At 45.2% G+C, this 19,752-nt stretch overlaps 1 protein-coding gene across 1 annotated transcript in view; it reads right to left on the bottom strand.

Annotated features, from left to right (window-relative positions):
- The window catches only part of PPP4R4 (protein phosphatase 4 regulatory subunit 4), a 2,733,238-nt gene that overhangs the window by 1,302,293 nt on the left and 1,411,193 nt on the right, over positions 1 to 19,752 (bottom strand). Inside the window, exon 10 of the mRNA XM_044073596.1 lies at positions 8,858 to 9,027. Coding sequence (XP_043929531.1) covers positions 8,858 to 9,027 — 170 coding nt within the window. The remainder of the gene's footprint in view (positions 1 to 8,857; positions 9,028 to 19,752) is intronic.

Below are 19,752 nucleotides of genomic sequence, written 5' to 3'. Positions count from 1 at the left end.
TATCATTTGCCAGCCCATGTTGGGGTACACGCTTTAATAAAACAAATCCAAAAGGATTGGCTTGCCCCAAAGCTTTCTGCTTCTGTACAGCACTTTGTGAGCACATGCTCCAATGTTTACAGTACAATATTTCCAAAGGCACAATGGCTCCCACACAACCCTTACCAAAACCATTGGGACCATTTTGTGCTTTGCAATGGGATTTTATTGAATTACCACTCTGTGCACGTTTTAAATATGTTTTAACTGTTGTTGATGTTTTTTCTGGATGGTTAGAAGCATACCCTTGTGCGAAAAATGATGCTATCTCAGTTGCTAAGAAACTTTGTTATGAATTTATACCTTGATTTGGTGTTCCTTGTTATATATATTCAGATCGTGGAACACATTTTACAGCTCAATTAATTGACTCACTGTGTACTATGTTGGGCATCACTCTAAAATTTCATTGCCCATATAGACCGCAAGCATCTGGAATCATTGAACTCATGTATTAAACACTGAAAACTAGACTAGCAAAAGTTACTACTGAAACAGTCCTCTCTTGGGTACAGGCCTTACCACTAGCTTTGCTCTCTATGAGAGCTCAAGTACATCCTACTAAAGGTCTTTCTCCTCATGAAATGCTAATGGGCCGTCCTATGCGCATGCCCATGACTCCGCCACCACCCTTTTCTGAGTATGATGCGTTTGATCGCGATGTTATTGTATACTGCACTTCTCTTGTTTCTTTCTTACAGTGTTATCACCACCAAGTAGCAGTGGCACAACATAACCCTGATCCTTTCACGTCTTCTGAACTACAACCAGGCAATTGGGTGTACATCAAGTCTTTCTCCAGAAAAACAGCACTGCAACCTCGTTGGAAGGGGTCCTACCTGGTTCTATTGACAACCTCTTCAGCAGCACGATTACAAGGCTCACCCACCTGGATTCATATATCACACGTTAAGAAAGTCATCCCTTCCGAAGATCAAACACCTCTACCTTTCACAGCTCCAGATTCTCCACCTATTGCTTCCCGTACTCGAAGCCATACTGTCCCTGCACCTGATAATGTCTGACATTTCTCTAATCAGAACACTTCTCCATTCCAATACAATTCAAACGAAACCACCATTTCCACAAAAGTACTGTACAGCTATTTTGGTGGTTATTTTTGTTCTCATATTTCTACTGTGGCCATTTCTATTTTCTGCTACAGTAACACCTCATGCCAAAAGAACTGCATGGCATCCACCATTCTATACCTACCAAGCTATAAAATATACTTACGCATCATCCCTTAATGTCTCCAATTACTGGATCTGCACTGCCATCCCTACGGTTCATGGGGGATTGATGCTAAATATAGTTCCTTTAGGGATTGAAGAGACTTGGATTAATCTGATCTACGACACATCAAGAGTTATTTCAAAACACAAAGTAGCATTACAGTTGTCTCTCCGTCAAAATGGAACTGTGTGTTTTCAAAAACTTGATAAAACCAGAGTAGGGTGGAGCCATTGCAACAAAACAGTGGTATATAACTGCACTGCATGGGGTTGTGTAACAGATTTCTCACCTATATTAAGAATTGTTAAAAACTCTATAGCTAACTTTTCCCAGAAAATAGAAACTGTCTACTGGAAAATGTTTGAAGGGTGGCAGAATACTGGGAATTACTTTAAGTCTATCAATATCACCATTAAAGTAGAAAACTGTTATTTTGTGTGCGGAAGAAAAGCATATAAATGGCTACCAGGAAACTGGTCTGGCAGCTATTTCCTGGGTTACCTAGTTCCAGCTATCTGACATGTATCTACATTACCTAAGGGAAAAATTCGGAACGTTCGAGAGATCAAGAAGCCTGCCAATCCGGTAGGCCAAGTTGATGCTTCATGGATCTATCATCATGACTTAGCTCATGCTAGTACCAAAGGACTGTCCCATATGGACTTGGGTGATGATGTAATATCATGGGCTGGTATAATTCCGTCATATGGAGCAGTGAAATCAATTTGGGAACTGATAAAGTTATCTAAACTGCTCGAAATTTTGAGCAATGCTACATTTTCTGCCTTAGAACTAGTAACCGATGAACTGACTGCTATGAGGGCTGTAGTACTCCAAAACCGTATGGCCCTCGATTTCACCCTAGCGACGAAAGGAGGAACTTGCGCTTTAATCCATGAGTGCTGTACGTTTACTCCTGACAATCAGCACGAAATTGAAAGTCACCTTGAACTGATTCAGAGAATTTCCAAACTCTCAGAGGGTAAAGAGGCTGACAGCTCAACATGGGCTTGGTTGACCAACCTGTTCTCAGGTTGGGGGGTGGACTGTTGAAGCTGATTTTGTTAATTGCAGTATTAGCAATTGTTGCTTTTATTGTCTTATTTCTAATCAAAGCACTGATCTTGAAATTAATGTCTTCAAAAACTGTGAAGAAAGTGCCTAAGTTTTATATGCCTGCAACTATGACTGTAGATAATGAAATGACAATGTCTCTCAATGATGAAAAGACTAGTAGCATGGTTATGCTAGATTTGTGGCAAATGTATGACAGGTTAAATGATGATGTTTACATAGCATCAAATGGGGGATTGTAGAATATGAACAGTCAAAAAGCATATGTTTCAAGGGAATTGAGTATGTGACAGTTTGTATAAACTGAGATGTACTGAGTACTGTGAACTCTGAACTGTGAGTAATGGAAAAATACTGAACAAACAAGAGTCTGCCTGAAAGCAGGAAATTGTGCCTTTTATGGAAGTATATCCGACCCTGTCTGCCTAGAGATATGCTGATGTGAATTGTCTTATGTTTACGGGTAAACCTTTGATTGGTTAATTGCCCTTTATAATGGTCTAATTGGTTCATTTCTTTATTTTTGTATTGTCAGCAATATCACCAGTATATAAGCTTGTTTATTCCTTTGTTCTGGGAGTCTCACTGGTGCTTTCCATGAGGCTCCCGCACGTGTGTACTGTAGTTAATAAAAGCCACTGAAAGAGAGAAAGAACTGTATCTGTCTTCATTCTTAAAGTAATGTACGACTTAACAAGATGTGCTAGGGGAACTAACACTATTGCTTCTGCCATGATCCCAAGAGCTTTGAGAACTATCCTCACTGGGGCTTTCTTTCTTCCCAAAAGATATCTCACCTGGTACCTTAGAGAATGGACCCTTTCTGTTGGGAGTCTTGCTGTCATTTGTGTTGAGTCTAATTTTGCCCCTATGAATATCACATGCTGAGAAGGCACTAAGGCAGATTTTTCGTAGTTTATGGTAATCCCTAGGCAGGAGCAGAGTTGCAAGGTTGTATTTCTGGCCTTGATTAGCAGATGCCTAGCAGTGGTGGTCAAGAGCCAGTCGTCTAAGATGGAAACATCTGGAATCCTAAACTTCTCATGTGATCTGCTCCTACTGCCATACATTTGGTGAACACTCTGGGGGCTGTAGTGAGGCCAAAGGGCAGAGCTCAAAACTGGTAGTGACTGGCTCCTAGCTAAAAGCACAAGTGTCTCCTGGATCACCTGTCCATTTTTATGTGGTAGTACGCATCCTGAAGATCTGTAGAGCACAGAATGGGTCTCTAATCCCGTTTTCTTTGGGACTAAAATGAATCTTGAGTAAATTCCGAATCCTATTTGATTTGCGGGACTTCTTGGATGACTCTTTTGTCTAGTAACTTTTGAATCTCCAGAGTTGCCTGTTTCTTCTGACTGGCTGGAATGTCTGGAACTTTTTTCATCTTTGGAGCGGGAAGGAAACCAGGATGATGTAACCTCTGGATATGATGCTTTGTATCCATCTGTCTTTTGTTAGTTGTTGCCAGGCTTCTGGGTAGAAAGATAAGCAACCCCCGAATGCCTCCAGAGCTGGACAATCGGGCCTCCTTTCAGGAGTGCTGAAAGTGCCTACCAAAGAAAGATTCTCTGTTGCCCTGATTTTGTGGAACCCCTCTGCCATGAGGTTGGCGTCTTCCATTATTACCTCTCCCTCTGCCTCAGAGGGAAGTTTCACCACATGTGCCCTGAAAAGATCTCTGTGATTTTCGGAACCACATCTTATTGCTACCTTTCTGACCTTTGGGATAAGGTTTAGTAGGCATGGAAAAACAGACTCCTATGGCAGACAGAGTTTTTCCTTCCTGTTCACACCTGGTCAGTGTGTCCTTTACCTTAGGCCCAAACAAAGACGAGCTGTCAGATGGGGCATTAACAAAGGAAGACTTAAAGGGTTCCACAAAGTCACACAAGTGCATCCAAAAATGTCTCCTCAGGGAAATTCCAGAACCGACTGCTTTATTTGCTCCATCAGCTGCATAGCAGATGAGTTTCATGGACGAGTTAACAACTGAGTTTCATGTAGCAAGCTGAGAAGCTACTCTGTCAACAACTTCTTCAGCTACTGAACCATGGAGAGTATCTCCTGGCTCTTTCAGGAGATCCCTCTGCAGTCTCATAAAATGTGTGAGATAGTTCAGCGATCTGAGAGAAAAGGCAGCTGAAGAAGAAATGCACTTTCCATAGCTGTCCATAGTCCTGGATTTCTTGTTCGGGGGATAGACAGAAGAATACGTCTCCGAGAGTTCCTTCTTTGTGGCCGCCACCACGACCATGGCATCGACTGGGACTCCCTTCACTAAAAAAAGTTTGTTGGGGGGGGTGTAATAAATTTATTTGGCCTCCTAGGAGTAGGCTCCATGGAATCTGGGGACTCCCACAGCTTTTGAGGAACTAGCTCAAGGAGCTCATCGAATGGCAGAGTCATCCAAGGGGTGGAAGGGTGAGACCCAAAGGCCATGAGGATGAGGTATACAGACTCCTCCACTGAAGGGTTAGTGGACTGCCAGCCACCTCTCTGCTTTAACATTTCCAGAATATCTCAAAAAGAGACCATCAGGAGGTGACTGCGGGAACCCTTCTGCCTCATCAAGATCCATATCAGAAGTGATGGACTTCTTCAGGGGAGTTGAAGTGCTTCATCTTGCAACCTGTGGGGCGCCCTGAGGCCTAGGGTCTCTGTGTCCCTGTGGGTGCAGGGGTTAAGAGGCAGGCACCGATGCTCTAGAGGGAGAAACATCTGTAGAGGACTGTGGACCTGTCTGTGGAGACAGCACCCTCCTCATGACCTCAAAAGTCCCTGTCCCTGATCAGAAGGGATCCCCAGATCTGAAGAAACTGAAGGACCCTCCGGAACCAAATACAACAGACCCGAGGCTGAGGTAGGAGCCGAATTCACCTGAGCCAAGGCCCAAGAGCCAAAGTCGGATATGACAGCTGTCCTATCCGACTCACCTCCTCGGACTCAACTGGACAGTGTCAGCTCCAAGACCCCTCTGGCTCCATTGGAGCTGAGGAAGTCCAAGCCATGGTCGGATCCATGGAGTCCATGATGGGTCTCGGATCCAACACTTCCACTAGTACCAATGCAGGACCTTCCAACTCTGAAGCCAGTGGTTGGATCGGAGGACTTGAAGCAGAGGGCGTGGAAGTCTGCTCCAAAGCCCTGAAGGTTGGATCCAACATTAATTTGGCCAGCACCAGTGTCTGTAACAGCCTCTGTAGCACCCAATCCACATCATCCGAAAGACTCCTGGAAGACTGGGTAAAAGGAGTGGGAGATTTAGCTTTTTGTAGTATAGGCGATCTCAAAATACAGGAGACCGGCTCCAAAGCTGGGGACTGGCTCCTAAGTTCAAACTCCACTGGCATTGAACAAGAAGGTGTCAGATCCGATGGAGCCCTGTCTGATCCAACAGGTTTCAGATGCGAGGAGGACAGACAAGAAATCTTGTATACCGGATCCAAGGATGAAGAGAAGGAAGCTCTTCTGTCAGACTGTGAAGATTTGTTTGACTTGTCAGACTTTGCAGAAGGGGACTTATCTGACCTAGACGAACCCAGACCTTCTTCCAGTGCCTCTGAGAGGGGGGTTTTAAGTAGGCCTTTTATGATTAGTTTATTTTTCCTCTCCAGGAGGGCTTTATGATTAAAGAAGCGGCAAACAGAGCACAACTCCTGGAGATGGTCTGCCCCGAGGCAATAAACATAAAGTGTGTGTTTATCGCTAAGGGGCATCTTTTTGCAGCATCTCTCAAACTTCTTAAATCCCTGTTGGTTTGGAATCCTTGCCAGACATCTTAAGCTAAATTGAAAACAACAGTGCAACAGAATTATTACAAAGACCAATCTGAAAATGCAACTGTCAATGCTGATTTTTTTTTTTGTTAAGAAAAAAAGAGTAACAAGAAAAAAGGAGTTCATGACCCTCTAAAAAGGATCCTAAGTAAAAAAGAACACAGACATTTTTGGCTCAGTCCTCGGATCGAGCTACTAAGACCTACACAACACAGAGAAAATGAGAAACTCTAAAACAAAGTAATGAAGGACACAGCCCTCTAACTTAAATGGGCTCTGGTACAGTTAGCTGATTTAAAGGAACTGTACTAATCACACGTCAACTACACCTAATAACAAACTGGGAAAGGGAATAAGCAAGAAACACAATGCCGCATAACAAAAAGATGGCCAAATACCAAAAAACAGCCCAAAGATGAAAACCAATATCACAAGTAGCAGTAAAACCTACAAATCTATAGTAATCCAAGGATTAGTGACTAAAATTATCGAAAAGATCAAGAAAAGAGTTGTACTTAGCCAGAGCTAGCAGATGAATGCTTGATCTGTTTAGTGGCAAACAAGATCTGAGGATGGCTCCAGTGCATGCTGGGATAGGGAGTTAGCCACGAGCTGGCAGATGACCTTGAGCTTGAAAATAAAGGCCGAGATGGATCCAAGGATTGGATCTGAAGTCAATCAAGTAAGAATGAAAATGAGATAGGACAACAACACATCATCTGCTCTTGATCCAAATGTAAAACCTCCTCTAGTCTACTGCATCTCTTAGCAACAGAATCTGATCCTATCCTAACAACTCTCTTGTCTTGGGCTGGTCTATTAGCAGAGCTCTTTCTGAGGATGAACTTGGAGTTCTAAAAAAGTGACTGAAAGTGATACTCTCTAGAACCCAATGGTCCTTGGTGATGGTCCAACAAACTAAACAAAACTCACTGAATGATCTCAATGGAGGACCGACATTTTAGGCAGGACTGCATAAGCAGAGCCAGAGGAGTCATCCTGTCAGAAGACTTGACCAGTACCAGAGATAATTACACTGACATTTGACAGCCTTCCCAAGGAGGCAAGATGGCTTATTCCTCTTTCAAGGGTGATTATGTCATGAACAGAAAACAGAAAGAGAAGGAGAATAAAAAGGGATTATAAAGGTCCTCATCAGCTGTAAAACCCAATTTTCTCTTCAGAAGGTCATCAGTCAGATCTTTAAAGGCCAAAATGACCAGTATTTTCCCTTGAACTGGACATCCAGGATATTGCTTCTGAGTTCCCCTTTGAAGGAGGATAACCTTAGAAAATGCCATCATGCAGACGTACATATCTGAACCTACAGGTTTTGCCACAGCTGGCACAATGGTAGCAACATGGGCTATATGCAGGTCATTTTAGATGAGAAAGACAGATTCTGGTTGAAATCATTCAAGGAAATCTGTATTCTTTGGGTTTCCTCAGTATAGTGCATATGTGCTTCCACATTTCCAAAATAGCATCCCTGATATACAGCTCCATTGACAAGATGACCCAGAACTTACTTATGAGGAGGGAAGGTTCAGAAGTATCAAGGGTTCACTAAACCAGATATTATTTAGGGGAGAGGAGTGGATAGGAATGACTCCTTGTCCGTCTCAGAGGTAATGGCTTCCAAATCCTCAGAATGAATAGAAAATGACAAGAAATGAGTGCTGTGCTCCCATTACCTCCAAGTATCGGCAGCTCATGCATGGTCTTTTACATGGGCAAGCATGAAACTGATTGTCACAAGTTCTCAGGTAAAACAGTATCTATACATAATCATGCATTCACTGAAGGTGGTGAATGGGGGAGAGTGGCATATATAGGGTTTAGCACTTGCATCAGGCCAGAGGTTTCAACAAATATATGCTTGATGTCAAACATTTAAGAAGTGAGCCATAGTAAGTAACAAGTCACTGGCCCTCCCAAGTGGAGCCAAAAAACCCTTCTGGATCTGGAAGGAAGCCTTTGCAAAGGAGGCCTCAGTAATGAGTATACTAATCACTTACCTAATAACTCAACAGCTACTGCCTATTGACCTTGAGCTCCACATGATCAGTTTGAGTTTGTAGGTGTCAATACACAGGATCTCAACCACAGGTCTTGCCCAGGCTTCATGACCATCAAAGCAAATGATTGGCAGACGGTCAGTCCCTTGCTAGATGAAAATGAGCTCAGTGCCTATGGGATCTTGTACGCCATTTCAGAAATTGACTTAGCTCCAGGAATGCTAAGCCATGATTTACCTTTAGAGCTTTGGTTCTTGTAGCAATACTCTTTCTAAGGCCTGGGACTGTGAAGTGCTGATCTGAAAAGGAGGAGACATCAGCTGTTACACCATTCCCACTAGCAGCAAGATAGGTCAGAAGCTTTTCTCTTACGTATCACTAAGTGGCTTGGTTGAATACCTGTAACTTATGGCAATGCTTAACATAATGCTTCTCTCAGAGACAACAAGGGCCATGTTGGTAAAGTTATTGGTTATTTACTGGATGACAGCAAGGACATGTGATCAATTTATATCTAGACAAGTGAACACAGAAGCTTTTACCAATGACAACCTACAGAGTGCACCTCTAAACACAAGATACTCCAGTAAAACTTTGCTGAATGTTAAAATGGAGTTAAGAGTGAACCAAACAATACACTCATCAAAGACAATCACCACTATTAAAGATTCCAATTCACAAATCTGAATCTAGAAATTTGACAGCACTTACTGGGAGGTTGTATGCACAGTTTTTACGCACTGTGATGCATGTCTTCTCCAGTTCTAGGAAAAGGGCCTGAATCTGGCCTTCATTATGTCCATTTTCTTGCTGCACACCCAAGATACAAAGCTTTCTGTACAATGCCAAAAACCATGAATGTTGCTCAGTTGTAAGAATACCTGAACAACAGAAAGAAAAAGTAAATGGCCAACAAATTTGAAAACTGGTGAGAAGAAATACAAAATCTCAATAAATATTCAATGTGAAACATACATAACGTGTAGGGTAACAAAAGAGAAAACTGGACCAGAACTAACTACAACTTCATATATAAACAAATACAATGGGCTAAAATTAAAGCTCACAGTCCTTACTGCCTGCAAATTTACACATGAAAAATGTTATTGTACTGTACATGAGAGTTTTAGCCAATACTACTAGTGGCAGTGCAGATGTCTCTTGTATCAGGGTTTGAATCTTTCCACCTTAATTTGCCTGCTGTATTCACTAAAACAGTTCAGTGGGGCACTTGGGAACTTGAGCTAGGCTCCTTAATGGTCTCCTAGACCTCATGACTAGTAACTACTTATAAATCAAAGAAGTACTGCCATATAGTTCAAAGTTCCTTGTAAGAAATCACTAGTTGACAGGGTAGACACAAAAATTTATTAAACATCATAAAGCAGTTCATAAGCAGGTACATAGCTGTTACCATCATGGATGCCAGAAGATGATATTATTCAAATTACAAACAGAAAGGTAAATAAACGTATACTCTACTAAATACAAAGCCTTCTGATAATGTGATTCTACTTACTTAAAAATTACACTACATTGAGGTAATCCTTCTGATGGTCTAACATCCATCAAAACCTCATTTCCCAATCCATTTCAGTAAAGACGTTTTATACTCCAAACTATCTTCTTACATGCATCTCATTATGTGCTTCTCTCTGATGCTATGCACTTTTTTCATGTCCTTTGTTATATGTTTTCCTCATGTACAAGTCAAGATGTTCCCGTTAACTCAAACATTCTGATAGACTCACAGCCTTTTGGTTAACAGTCCTTGCAATTTTACTGTTAGCATAAGCTTGTATAAAAACAATACCCTATCTGTAGTAAAAGTTTATTTTAACTTAAACATTACATTATTCCATTTAAACAGACATATACAAATTGTATACTCATAGAAAAAAATGAAAAGTCATCAATTGTCTAAACAGCTAGAATATTGTCTCCCACTGTTACCTGTTTTCCTATGAAGATTCTGCTTGGCAAAATGACTTCATGGTGGCCAACAAATGATTCAGCAAGACAGAAAGTCCCAAGCCCACATATAACAGTGGTCAACCTGCAGCTAAGGCAAACTTCCCCCAGTAAGAAAAGAGCATTGGGGTAGAACCAGAAACTTTAAAGTTATCCTGGTAAAATAGCTGGGCTACAGCATAAACCATTGCTGGCCACAATCAGCTGTAACCATTGGTCAGAGAAGGCTCTAAGGTCAACAGAGACTAAACTGAAGACTTGGATGATGACTGGAGCAAAAGAGTTCAAGGAAATTGTGACTTCCCTTCTCTGGGCCAGTAATCACGGAGTCTCAATCCTCACCCAGTGGGGGAATGTTCACTCTGAGAGAAGTAGACACACACACACACACACACACACACACACACACACACACTATTTTCAGATGCAGCTCTCTGCACAAAGCACAATTTCCCTTAAGAGTACACAGGGAACACATCCCAGTCCTGCGGCTGGACTCACTCTCTCCAGGCCCCAAATAACAATTCACACTGACCACTAAGCCCTGTATCCCTCTTCCAAGTAGCTGACACACACACTCTGAGATATGATTTTTTCACACACACACACACACACACACCTGGGAAAGGCTGGCACAGATTACACATTCTACTCCCTCTGCCCAGGCTATAAGGTAGTTCCACTGCCACCAGCCAGCTACTCAAAGCTCTTAACAGGGTATACAATTATACTGAGTAAAATTAATATGAATACCAGTGGTTATGTTGACCAAACAGCAAGACTTCTGGCAGTGGCCACAGTGTCACTAAATAAATATAAATACTCTCAAAGGTTAAATATTTCCTAAAAAGACCAGCCACAACGAAAAGTTTAAATATATTTAATAATAAATAATAAAAGAACATTAAAATACTGAATATCTATTTACAATAAATACCAGATTTTCAATTAAAAATAACACAGATGGGAAGATTCACACAGATACAGAAAAAAAAGAGGTTATGTACCTACCATAACGTTACATGTTAGTTGTCTTCATCTCGCCTTCCTTCTTGCTTTTTGGGATCGGAGCCGATCCTCGGCTCCGACTCGGCCATTTTCAATAGCTCGAGAGCTGTTTACTGGCTCAAGGCTACCCCTTATCCCATAATGCCTAGCAACAGCTACCCAGATCTTGTTTGTAATAGCTAATCCCAGACATAAGTTGAGAAAACCAGTTATCTAAAAATAAGAAGTTATGTACTCACCATAACGTTCCATCTGAGTAGGTGGCTTCATTTGTCTGCAACCTGTGGGTCTTGGATCCGATATCGGATCCGAGCCGGCAACTATTTATACAGCTATGGATCCGAGCTCCTAGCTCCTCCCCTCACCCATAATCCCCTGCCAACCCCAAATGACCTCAGATCAAGTTTGCCCTCCTATATACCTGAAAAGGTATCCCAACAGGGAAAGGCAGGGATAATACCACCATCTAACTCTTCTGAAGGCCAGGGGGAAGGAGGGGGGGGGGATGGTTGCAGACAAATGAAGCCACCTACTCAGATGGAACGTTATGGTGAGTACATAACTTCTTAATCTGGAGTAGGGACTTCACTTGTCAGCAACCTGTGGGACAGAGTCCCCAGCTACCCGAATCTTGGGCGGCCATCATGGAAGGATGTTCCGGAGCACTGCGGAGCCAAAGGATGCTCTCCCTCTGGAAGTGACATCCAGTTTGTAGTGGTTAATAAAGGTATGAGATGAGGCCCAAGTGGCTGCCGAGCAAATATCATCCAAGGGGACTCTAGATCTGAATGCAGTAGAAGTAGATATGGAGCGAGTGGAGTGTGCACGGACCCTTTGAGGTGCGGGCCTCCCAGAAGCCTCATAAGCTAGAAGGATACATTGGGAAATCCAGTGTGATAAGGTGACCTTCGAAACGGCTTTACCTAAACTGAATTTGGCAAATGAAATGAACAGCTGATCAGATTGTCTGTGACCAGCAGTCCTATGAATATAGAAATGCAGCTGCCTGTGCACATCTAACGAATGCAGCTTGTATTCTCCTTTATTTTGATAATTAGGGAAGAAAACAGGAAGATTGATGGACTGATTGATATTGGTTTCTGAGGCCACCTTAGGTAGAAAGGATGGATTGGTCCTGAGGTACACTCTATCCTTTGAAAAACCAAGTAAGGGGGTTTTACAGAAACAGCTTGAAGTTCCGAAACTCTTTTCGCAGAAGTGATGGCTACCAGGAATGCTGTTTTCCAAGACAGGTATTTAAGATCAGCAGAGGTAGCTGGTTCAAAGGGGGAAGCAGTCAAGGCCTGAAGAACTAGCGATAGGTCCCAAGGGGGTATATGGCTTCTTTGATAGGGGGCCTGAGCAGAAAAGTACCCTTGAGGAAGGTTTTACATAGTTTAGCTGACATCAAAGGACCTGTCTCGTGTCCTACATGGTAATGGGAGATGGCTGCCAATTGTACCTTGACTGTCGAACAGCTAGCCCCTTGCTGAAAAAGCCCAGTAAGGAAGTCCAAAACGGACGTTAGCGGAGCAGTGAAGGGGTCCAAATTATGATGTTCCGCCCAGACGGAGAAGCGCTTCCATTTACTGCGGTAAATCTTCCCGGTGGAAGGTATATGCGCTGCCACCAAGATGGCTTTGACTGGTGAGGAGATACTGGGAGTCCTAATTAAGAGTGGAACTGGAGCAGCCAAGCTGTCAGCTTCAGGTTGTCCAGATTCGGGGTCGGTAAGCCTGATGGGTGGGAGATCAGATCCGGGCTGGGATCCAGAATCCAGGGAGGATACACCAAGTGAGACCACAGGTAAGGAAACCAAGTTTGTCGAGGCCAGAACGGGGCAATGAGGATCATCTTGCTCCCCAACCGAGAGGCTTTCTGTAACATCTTTAGCATCAGGGGTAGAGGAGGATAGGCATAAAGTAGACCGGGCAGCCAAGCATGCACTAGAGCGTCTCTCAGGGCTTCCCCTGGTGGGGGAATCAGGGAGAAGAAGTTGTCACATTTCGTATTTGAAGGAGAGGCAAAAAGATCGCAGCAGGGTTGCCCCCATTTTACAAAAATCTGCTTCGCTACTCGGGAGTTGAGAAACCACTCGTAAGGGGAAAGAATAGTGCGGCTGAGTTTGTCCGCCAGAATGTTGGACCGTCCCGGAATGTGCATTGCGATCAGAAAGCGGTTGGTGGAGATCTCCCATTCCCACACTCGCATGGCCTCTCGGCAGAGAAGATAAGACCTGGTTCCCCCCTGTTTGTTGATATACCAGACAACTGACATGTTGTCCGTCTGTATCGCAATAGTTCTGATGGGAAGAAGGTTGTGAAGTGCTTGCAACGCCAACAGCACTGCCCTCATCTCCAGAACATTGATATACAGGGAGGTCTCTGAGTTGTTCCATGTGCCTTGGACTGTTCTGCCTGAGCAATGTCCTCCCACCCGAGGCGAGAAGCGTCCGTGATCACCGCGACGAGGGGAGGTGGAGCGCAGAAGGGGCGACCTGTATGGAGGTCTGGGGAATGAAGCCACCATAACAGGGCCCTTCTGCGAGCCTTGCTGACAGAGACAGGGTGATTGAGAGGAAGAAGCTGGAAGGACCACTGTACTTGAAGGGTCCACTGTAGTACCCTCAAGTTTAGGCGAGCGCACGGAAGGAGTGTAATTGCCGCTGCCATAGAGCCCAGTGCCCTCAGGACCAATTCCTCAGGTGGAGCTTCTGATTGGAGGATGGCCCGCACATGTAAACTGAGATTCTGTAGTCGTTCCGAAGTGAGGTAGGCTCGTAGACTTCTCGTATCTAACCTGGCCCCTATGAAGTCTATCACTTGTGTCAGAGCAAGGGAGGATTTGTCCATATTGGTCGTGAAGCCTAACTGGGGGGCTAGGCGAAGAAAAAAATCTCTGGCTGAGCAGAGTAGATGCCTTGTTGGGGCAGTCAGGAGCCAGTCGTCCAGGTACGGGAAGACCTGCATTCCCTGAAGTCTCAGGTGGGCCGCTATCACTGCTAAAACTTTGGTGAACACCCTGGGGGCTGTGGTGAGGCCAAAGGGAAGGACCCTGAACTGATCGTGGCTGGCTCCCAGCCGGAAGTGGAGAAACCTCCTGGATCGTCTGTCCATTAAGATGTGGTAGTACGCATCCTTGAGGTCTATTCAGCACATCCAGTCGTTCTCCCGCAACAGGGGGAAAATGGATTGAAGAGTGACCATTCGGAATTTCTCCTTGGTTACAGACAGGTTCAAGAGGGAGAGGTCTACAATTAGTCTCAGGTCCCCCGTCTTTTTTGGCACCAGAAAGAACCTGGAGTAAAACCCTAATCCGAGCTGGTCTGGGGGGACGGGTTGGATGGCCCTTTTTTCTAGCAGCTGCTGGATTTCTGTGGCTGCAGCCTCCCTCTGATCGGGTGGTACATCAGGGAGGTTCTTGAGTCTGGGAACATGAAGCATAGGGATTTTGTAACCTCTGGATATAATCCGAAGCACCCAGTGGTCTGACATAATGGACTCCCATGCCGCCAGATGCCTCGAGAAGCGCCCCCGACTGCCTCCAGAGTGGAGCAGTCGGGCAACCCTTCAGGGCTGTTGCGAGGGCCAATCAGAGAAGGATTCTCTGGACCCAAAATTTCTCGGTGTCCCTCTGCCTCTAGGGCGGCGTCCTCCCTGTCCTCCTCTGCCATGGAAGGACTGGTTGTCCGGAGCAGGTTGGGAATGTTGCGATTTCCAGAACCACATCTTCTTCTGTCCCTTTTGGTTCCTGGAAAAGGAAACAATAATATCCCGGACTGCTGGGGAGATACTGGGAAGCCTGGCTAAAGTTGGAAGTGGAGTAACCAAGCTGTGAGCTGGAGTGTTTCGAGGGATTGATGCAACCCGCCTGATTGATGAATCAGAAGATCTGGAACCGGGTCCAGAATCCAGGGCTGATCGACAAGGTAGGGGTGCAGGAACGGAAACCATATCTGTCGAGGCCAATAAGGAGCAATGAGGATAATTTTGCAACCCAACGATTTTGCTTTCTGTATGAGTCTTGGTATTAGGGGAAATGGGGGAAAAGCATAAAGGAGGCCCTGAGGCCAATCGTGGACAACAGCGTCTTTGGGTATGTGACCTGGAAGCGGAAGAAGGGAGAAGTAGTTGCTGCATTTGCTGTTGAGAGGGGTGGCAAACAGATTGCAGCAAGGCTGTCCCCATTTGCGGAAGATAACATCTGCAACTTCCTGATTCAGAAACTATTCATAAGGCATGAGAATAGCTCTGCTTAGCCTGTCCGCTATGACGTTGGATCTCCCAGGGATGTGCATCGCAATCAGAAAACGTTGGGAGGAAATTGCCCATTGCCACAGTCTGAGTGCCTCTTGACACAGGGGGTAGGACCTGGTTCCACCCTGTTTGTTGATGTACCACACCACTGACATGTTGTCTGTTTGAATTGCAATGGTCCCAGAAGGAAGAGAGTCTTGAAGGGCTTGCAACGCCAGAAGCATGGCTCTCATTTTTAGGACATTGATGTGCAGATGGTACTCATGAGGTTGCCAAGTGCCTTGGACGGTCTTACCTATATAATGCACCCCCCACCTTATTAGGGAGGCGTCCGTGGTCACTGTGGCTACCGGTGGAGGCTGTATGAAAGGTCTTACCTGAGACACTAGTGGGGAGTCCATCCACCAAGACAGGTGCCTTTTGCATGTTTCTGTAATCAGGATCATGTGAGACATGGGAAGCTCCTGAAAGGACCACTGCGTGAAAAGAAGCCACTGAAGAATTCTCATGTGGAAACGTGCCAATGGAACCAGAAGAATGGCAGCTGCCATAGAGCCCAGAGCTTGAAGGACATACCGACTTGAATCCTTTTGCTCTGTATTAGGATTAACACTTGTTGATGAATTGTAGAAACTCTTTCCAGTGGTAATCTTGCAAACATTTCCCTTGTGTTTAACTCTGTTCCTATGTAAGTGATAGACTGACAGGGCAACAAGGCAGATTTTTCAAAATTTAATGTGATGCCTAGTTGAGTGCATGATGTGAATGTATAATCCCACACTTGTAAGAGTTGATGCCTGGTGGTAGCAGTGAGGAGCCAGTCGTCTAGATATGGAAACACCTGGAATCCTTGACGTCTCAGGTGAGCCGTGACTACTGCCATAGACTTGGTGAACACCCTGGGGGCTGAGGTGAGACCAAAGGGCAGAGCTCTGAACTGGTAATGACAGGCCCCTACCCAGAAGCGAAGAAATCTCCTGGAGCATCTGTCCATCTTGATATGGTAGTACGCGTCCTTAAGATCTATCGAGCACATTCAATTGTCCTGACCCAAAAAGGGTACAATGGACTGTAGCGTAACCATCCGAAACTATTCTCTTTGTAAAGATTTGTTTAGTCTGCTGAGATCCAGAATCGGTCTCCAGTCCCCTGTCTTTTTTGGTACCAAAAAAAATCTTGAGTAAGTTCCGGATCCGAGCTGGTCTGCGGGGACTTCCTGAATGGTTCTTTTTTTTCTAGCAGTTTTGAAACTTCTATGACTGCTTGCTCCCTCAGATTGGGTGGAACATCTGGAAGGGCCTTTTTTGACTGTAAGGGGGGGGTTGATGAAAGGGAATTCTGTAACCTCCGGATATAATGTCTCTTGTTAAATTTTGCCAGGCTTTTGGGTACAGAGAAAGTCTTCCCCCGACTGCCTCCAGAGGTGGGCAGCCGGGCAACCCTTCAGGGATGCTGGGAGGGCTTGCCAGAGAAGGAGTCTCTGTCACCCTGGTTCTGCGGACCCCCTCTGCCACAAGGGCGGTGTCTGTTATTGTTGTTTCCCCCTCTGCCTCTGGAGGAAAAATCACCACGTGTGTCAGGCAAGGATCCCTGGGATTTCCGGAACCACATCTTCCCACTCTTCTGACCCTTGGGGTAAGGTCTAGAGGGAGTGGATAAACAGACTCCCATGGCAGAGAGAGTCTTGCCTTCTTGCTCACACCTGGTCAACATGTCTTTCACCTGAGGCCCAAAGAGAAAGGAGCCATCAAAGGGAGTATTGGTGAAGGATGCTTGAAATGGTTCTGCAAACTGACACAGCCGCATCCAAGCATGTCTCCTGAGGGCCACACCTGTGCCAGCGGCTCTGCTTGCTCCATCGGATGCATAGGAAATTAGCCTCATGGAGGAGTTGTCTATGGAATTAAGAGTCGCTAACTGGGAAGCTACTTTGGCTTGTACGCCCTCAGCTGTAGGATCTTGAAGGGCATCTCCAAGCTCTTTCAGGAGATCCCTTTGAAGGCGAGTAAAATGACATAGATAGTTCAGGGACCTCATCGAGAAGGTCACTGAAGCAAACATTCGCTTTCCGTATCTGTCCATCGTCCGAGACTCTCTATTAGGGGGATTAACAGATGAAGAGGTTTCTGCTAACTCTTTCTTGGTGGCTGCTGCTACCACCATGGTATCAATGGGCATACCTTTGGAAAGGAATTGCTTATCCTGGGGGGCTGTAATAAACATGTTAGGTCTCCTCGGAGTTGGTTCCACAGTTCCTGGAGCTGACCCAAGCCTTTCGAGCCACCACAGACATGAGTGGGTCGAAAGGAGGAGAAACCCAGGAGGTGGAAGGTCGGGAGCTGAATGCGTCCAGGAATACAGACTCATCCTTGGTAGGGGCTAGGAAAGTCCAGTTCCCCCTCTGCCTAAGCATTTCAAGGATGTCCGAAAAAGAAACATCTTCAGAGGGGGACCTCGGGGACCCTTCCGATTCATCTAAGTCTGTATCTGAAGTGACAGACTCAGGGGAGTCAATGTGCTTCCTCTTGCACTTCTTCTTCTTCTGAGAGGGCTCCTCTAAGTGATCAGGGGAGGCGTCGGAAGAAGAGGGAACACCCAATGGGGTGTCCTGGGGCATCGGTTCCCTACGCTTCGGGTCTGGAGGAGGAGGAGCAGAGGTTGGCACAGACACTATGGGGGATGGAGCCGATGGAGCTGGTAGTGGAGCTGTTTCGAGGGACAGAACACTCCACATGACCTCGAAGGCATCTCGACCTTGAGGCAGAGAAAGCTCCGGTTCCGAAGAAATAGGAATCTTTCTCCGCACCGAGGGCGAAGGCTCCGAGGCCGATGTTGGAGCCGAGCTCACCTGTGCCGAAGCTCCGAGGGGGAGAACGAGGTCGGACAAGGGTCTGATGCCACTCCCCCCTTCTGAACCGATGAGAGAGCCCTGGCATCCAGATTCCTCGATAGAAGGAACAATCGAGGTAATCAGAGCCGAAGTCGGAGCCGAAGGAAAGATGGTGATCAGAGCAGACGGTTCCACTACCCACACACCAACGATCTCCGGCTCCGAACTCAATGGAGTCGGAGGAGGAATGGAAATAGAGGCGGTTGGATCCGATACCTGTTGAGGTGGGCTGGATAGTAATTTAGCTAGTGCCTGTGACTTAAGCAACCTACTTACTACTCTCTCCACATCATGATCCGAAAGCCTAGAGGATCGAGAGGCGTGTGAAGAATGGTGGCTACATTCACTTTGTAATAATGGTGACCGAGGTGCCGAGTGAATGGACTCTAAAGAAGGGGACCTCAGTCTCTTATGGCTCTGTGATGGCTCCAAAACATCTGATGGAGCCGATGGAGGAATTGTCTTGTCGGTGCCAGCCGGAACCGACATACTCGGTTGTTCCAGTACAGGAGTCGGCTCCGAAGGTGGAGCCAGCGGTTTGACAGATTTACAGGATTTCACTGGCTGAGAACTCTTTGCTGGTGAATCCTGAGGCTTCAATAAACCCCGAAGGATTAATTTGTTTTTGCGCTCCTACAGGACCCCTGGACTAAAGGCATGGCAAATAGAACAAGAGACCTGCAGGTGAACAGCGCCCAAACAATAAACGCAACTAGTGTGCCCATCTGTCAGAGACATTTTCTGACAGCATGAGTCACACTTTTTGAAGCCAGAAACTTTCGTATCCTTGGACATAACTTTACCACAACAACACAATCCAAGTACCACAATACAGACAGACAAGAAAAAATCTCTACACTACTAAACGAACACAACAGATTTTTTTTTTAATATAGTAAAAAAGAAGGGAAGGAGAGCCTCTAAGTCAAACAGCTGTCCTAAGGGGGGGGGGGGGAGAACTCTCTAATTTAAATGAGTTCTTAAGAAAAAAAGGCGCTGTGGAAAGAAGCGATGTCCACAAACAACACCCACAGAGACTAAAAACTATAAGGGGAAGTATACACTAGTTTTTAAGAAGTTTAAACAAATATAATTACATAAATATACAAAAGTATACAAGCCTGAGGCAGAAACAACACACCTCGTAGCTGAAGCGGCAAACGAGATCTGGGTAGCTGTCGCTAGGCATTATGGGATAAGGGGTAGCCTCGAGCCAGTAAACAGCTCTTGAGCTATTGAAGATGGCCGAGTCGGAGCCCAGGATAGGCTCCGATCCCAAACAGCAAGAACGAAGGCGAGATAGACAATTTAACATCAATACTTAAATAATCTCACTATATTTTCCTGAAAGATCTAAAGAATTACTGTTTCTCATTTACTTAGAGTAAGGTAAGGTGATGTGGGTGAGTGGTCTTTCTTGTCAAGTTTCACAAACAGACTCCCCTGAGACTTCTGTCTCATCTAGTATTAAAGCATCATTT

The sequence above is a fragment of the Protopterus annectens genome, chromosome 6.part0 (genome assembly GCF_019279795.1).
Source record: "Protopterus annectens isolate FY-2018-M chromosome 6.part0, PAN1.0, whole genome shotgun sequence".
Lineage (NCBI taxonomy): Eukaryota > Metazoa > Chordata > Ceratodontiformes > Protopteridae > Protopterus > Protopterus annectens.
This window is presented reverse-complemented; position numbering and strand designations above follow the sequence as displayed.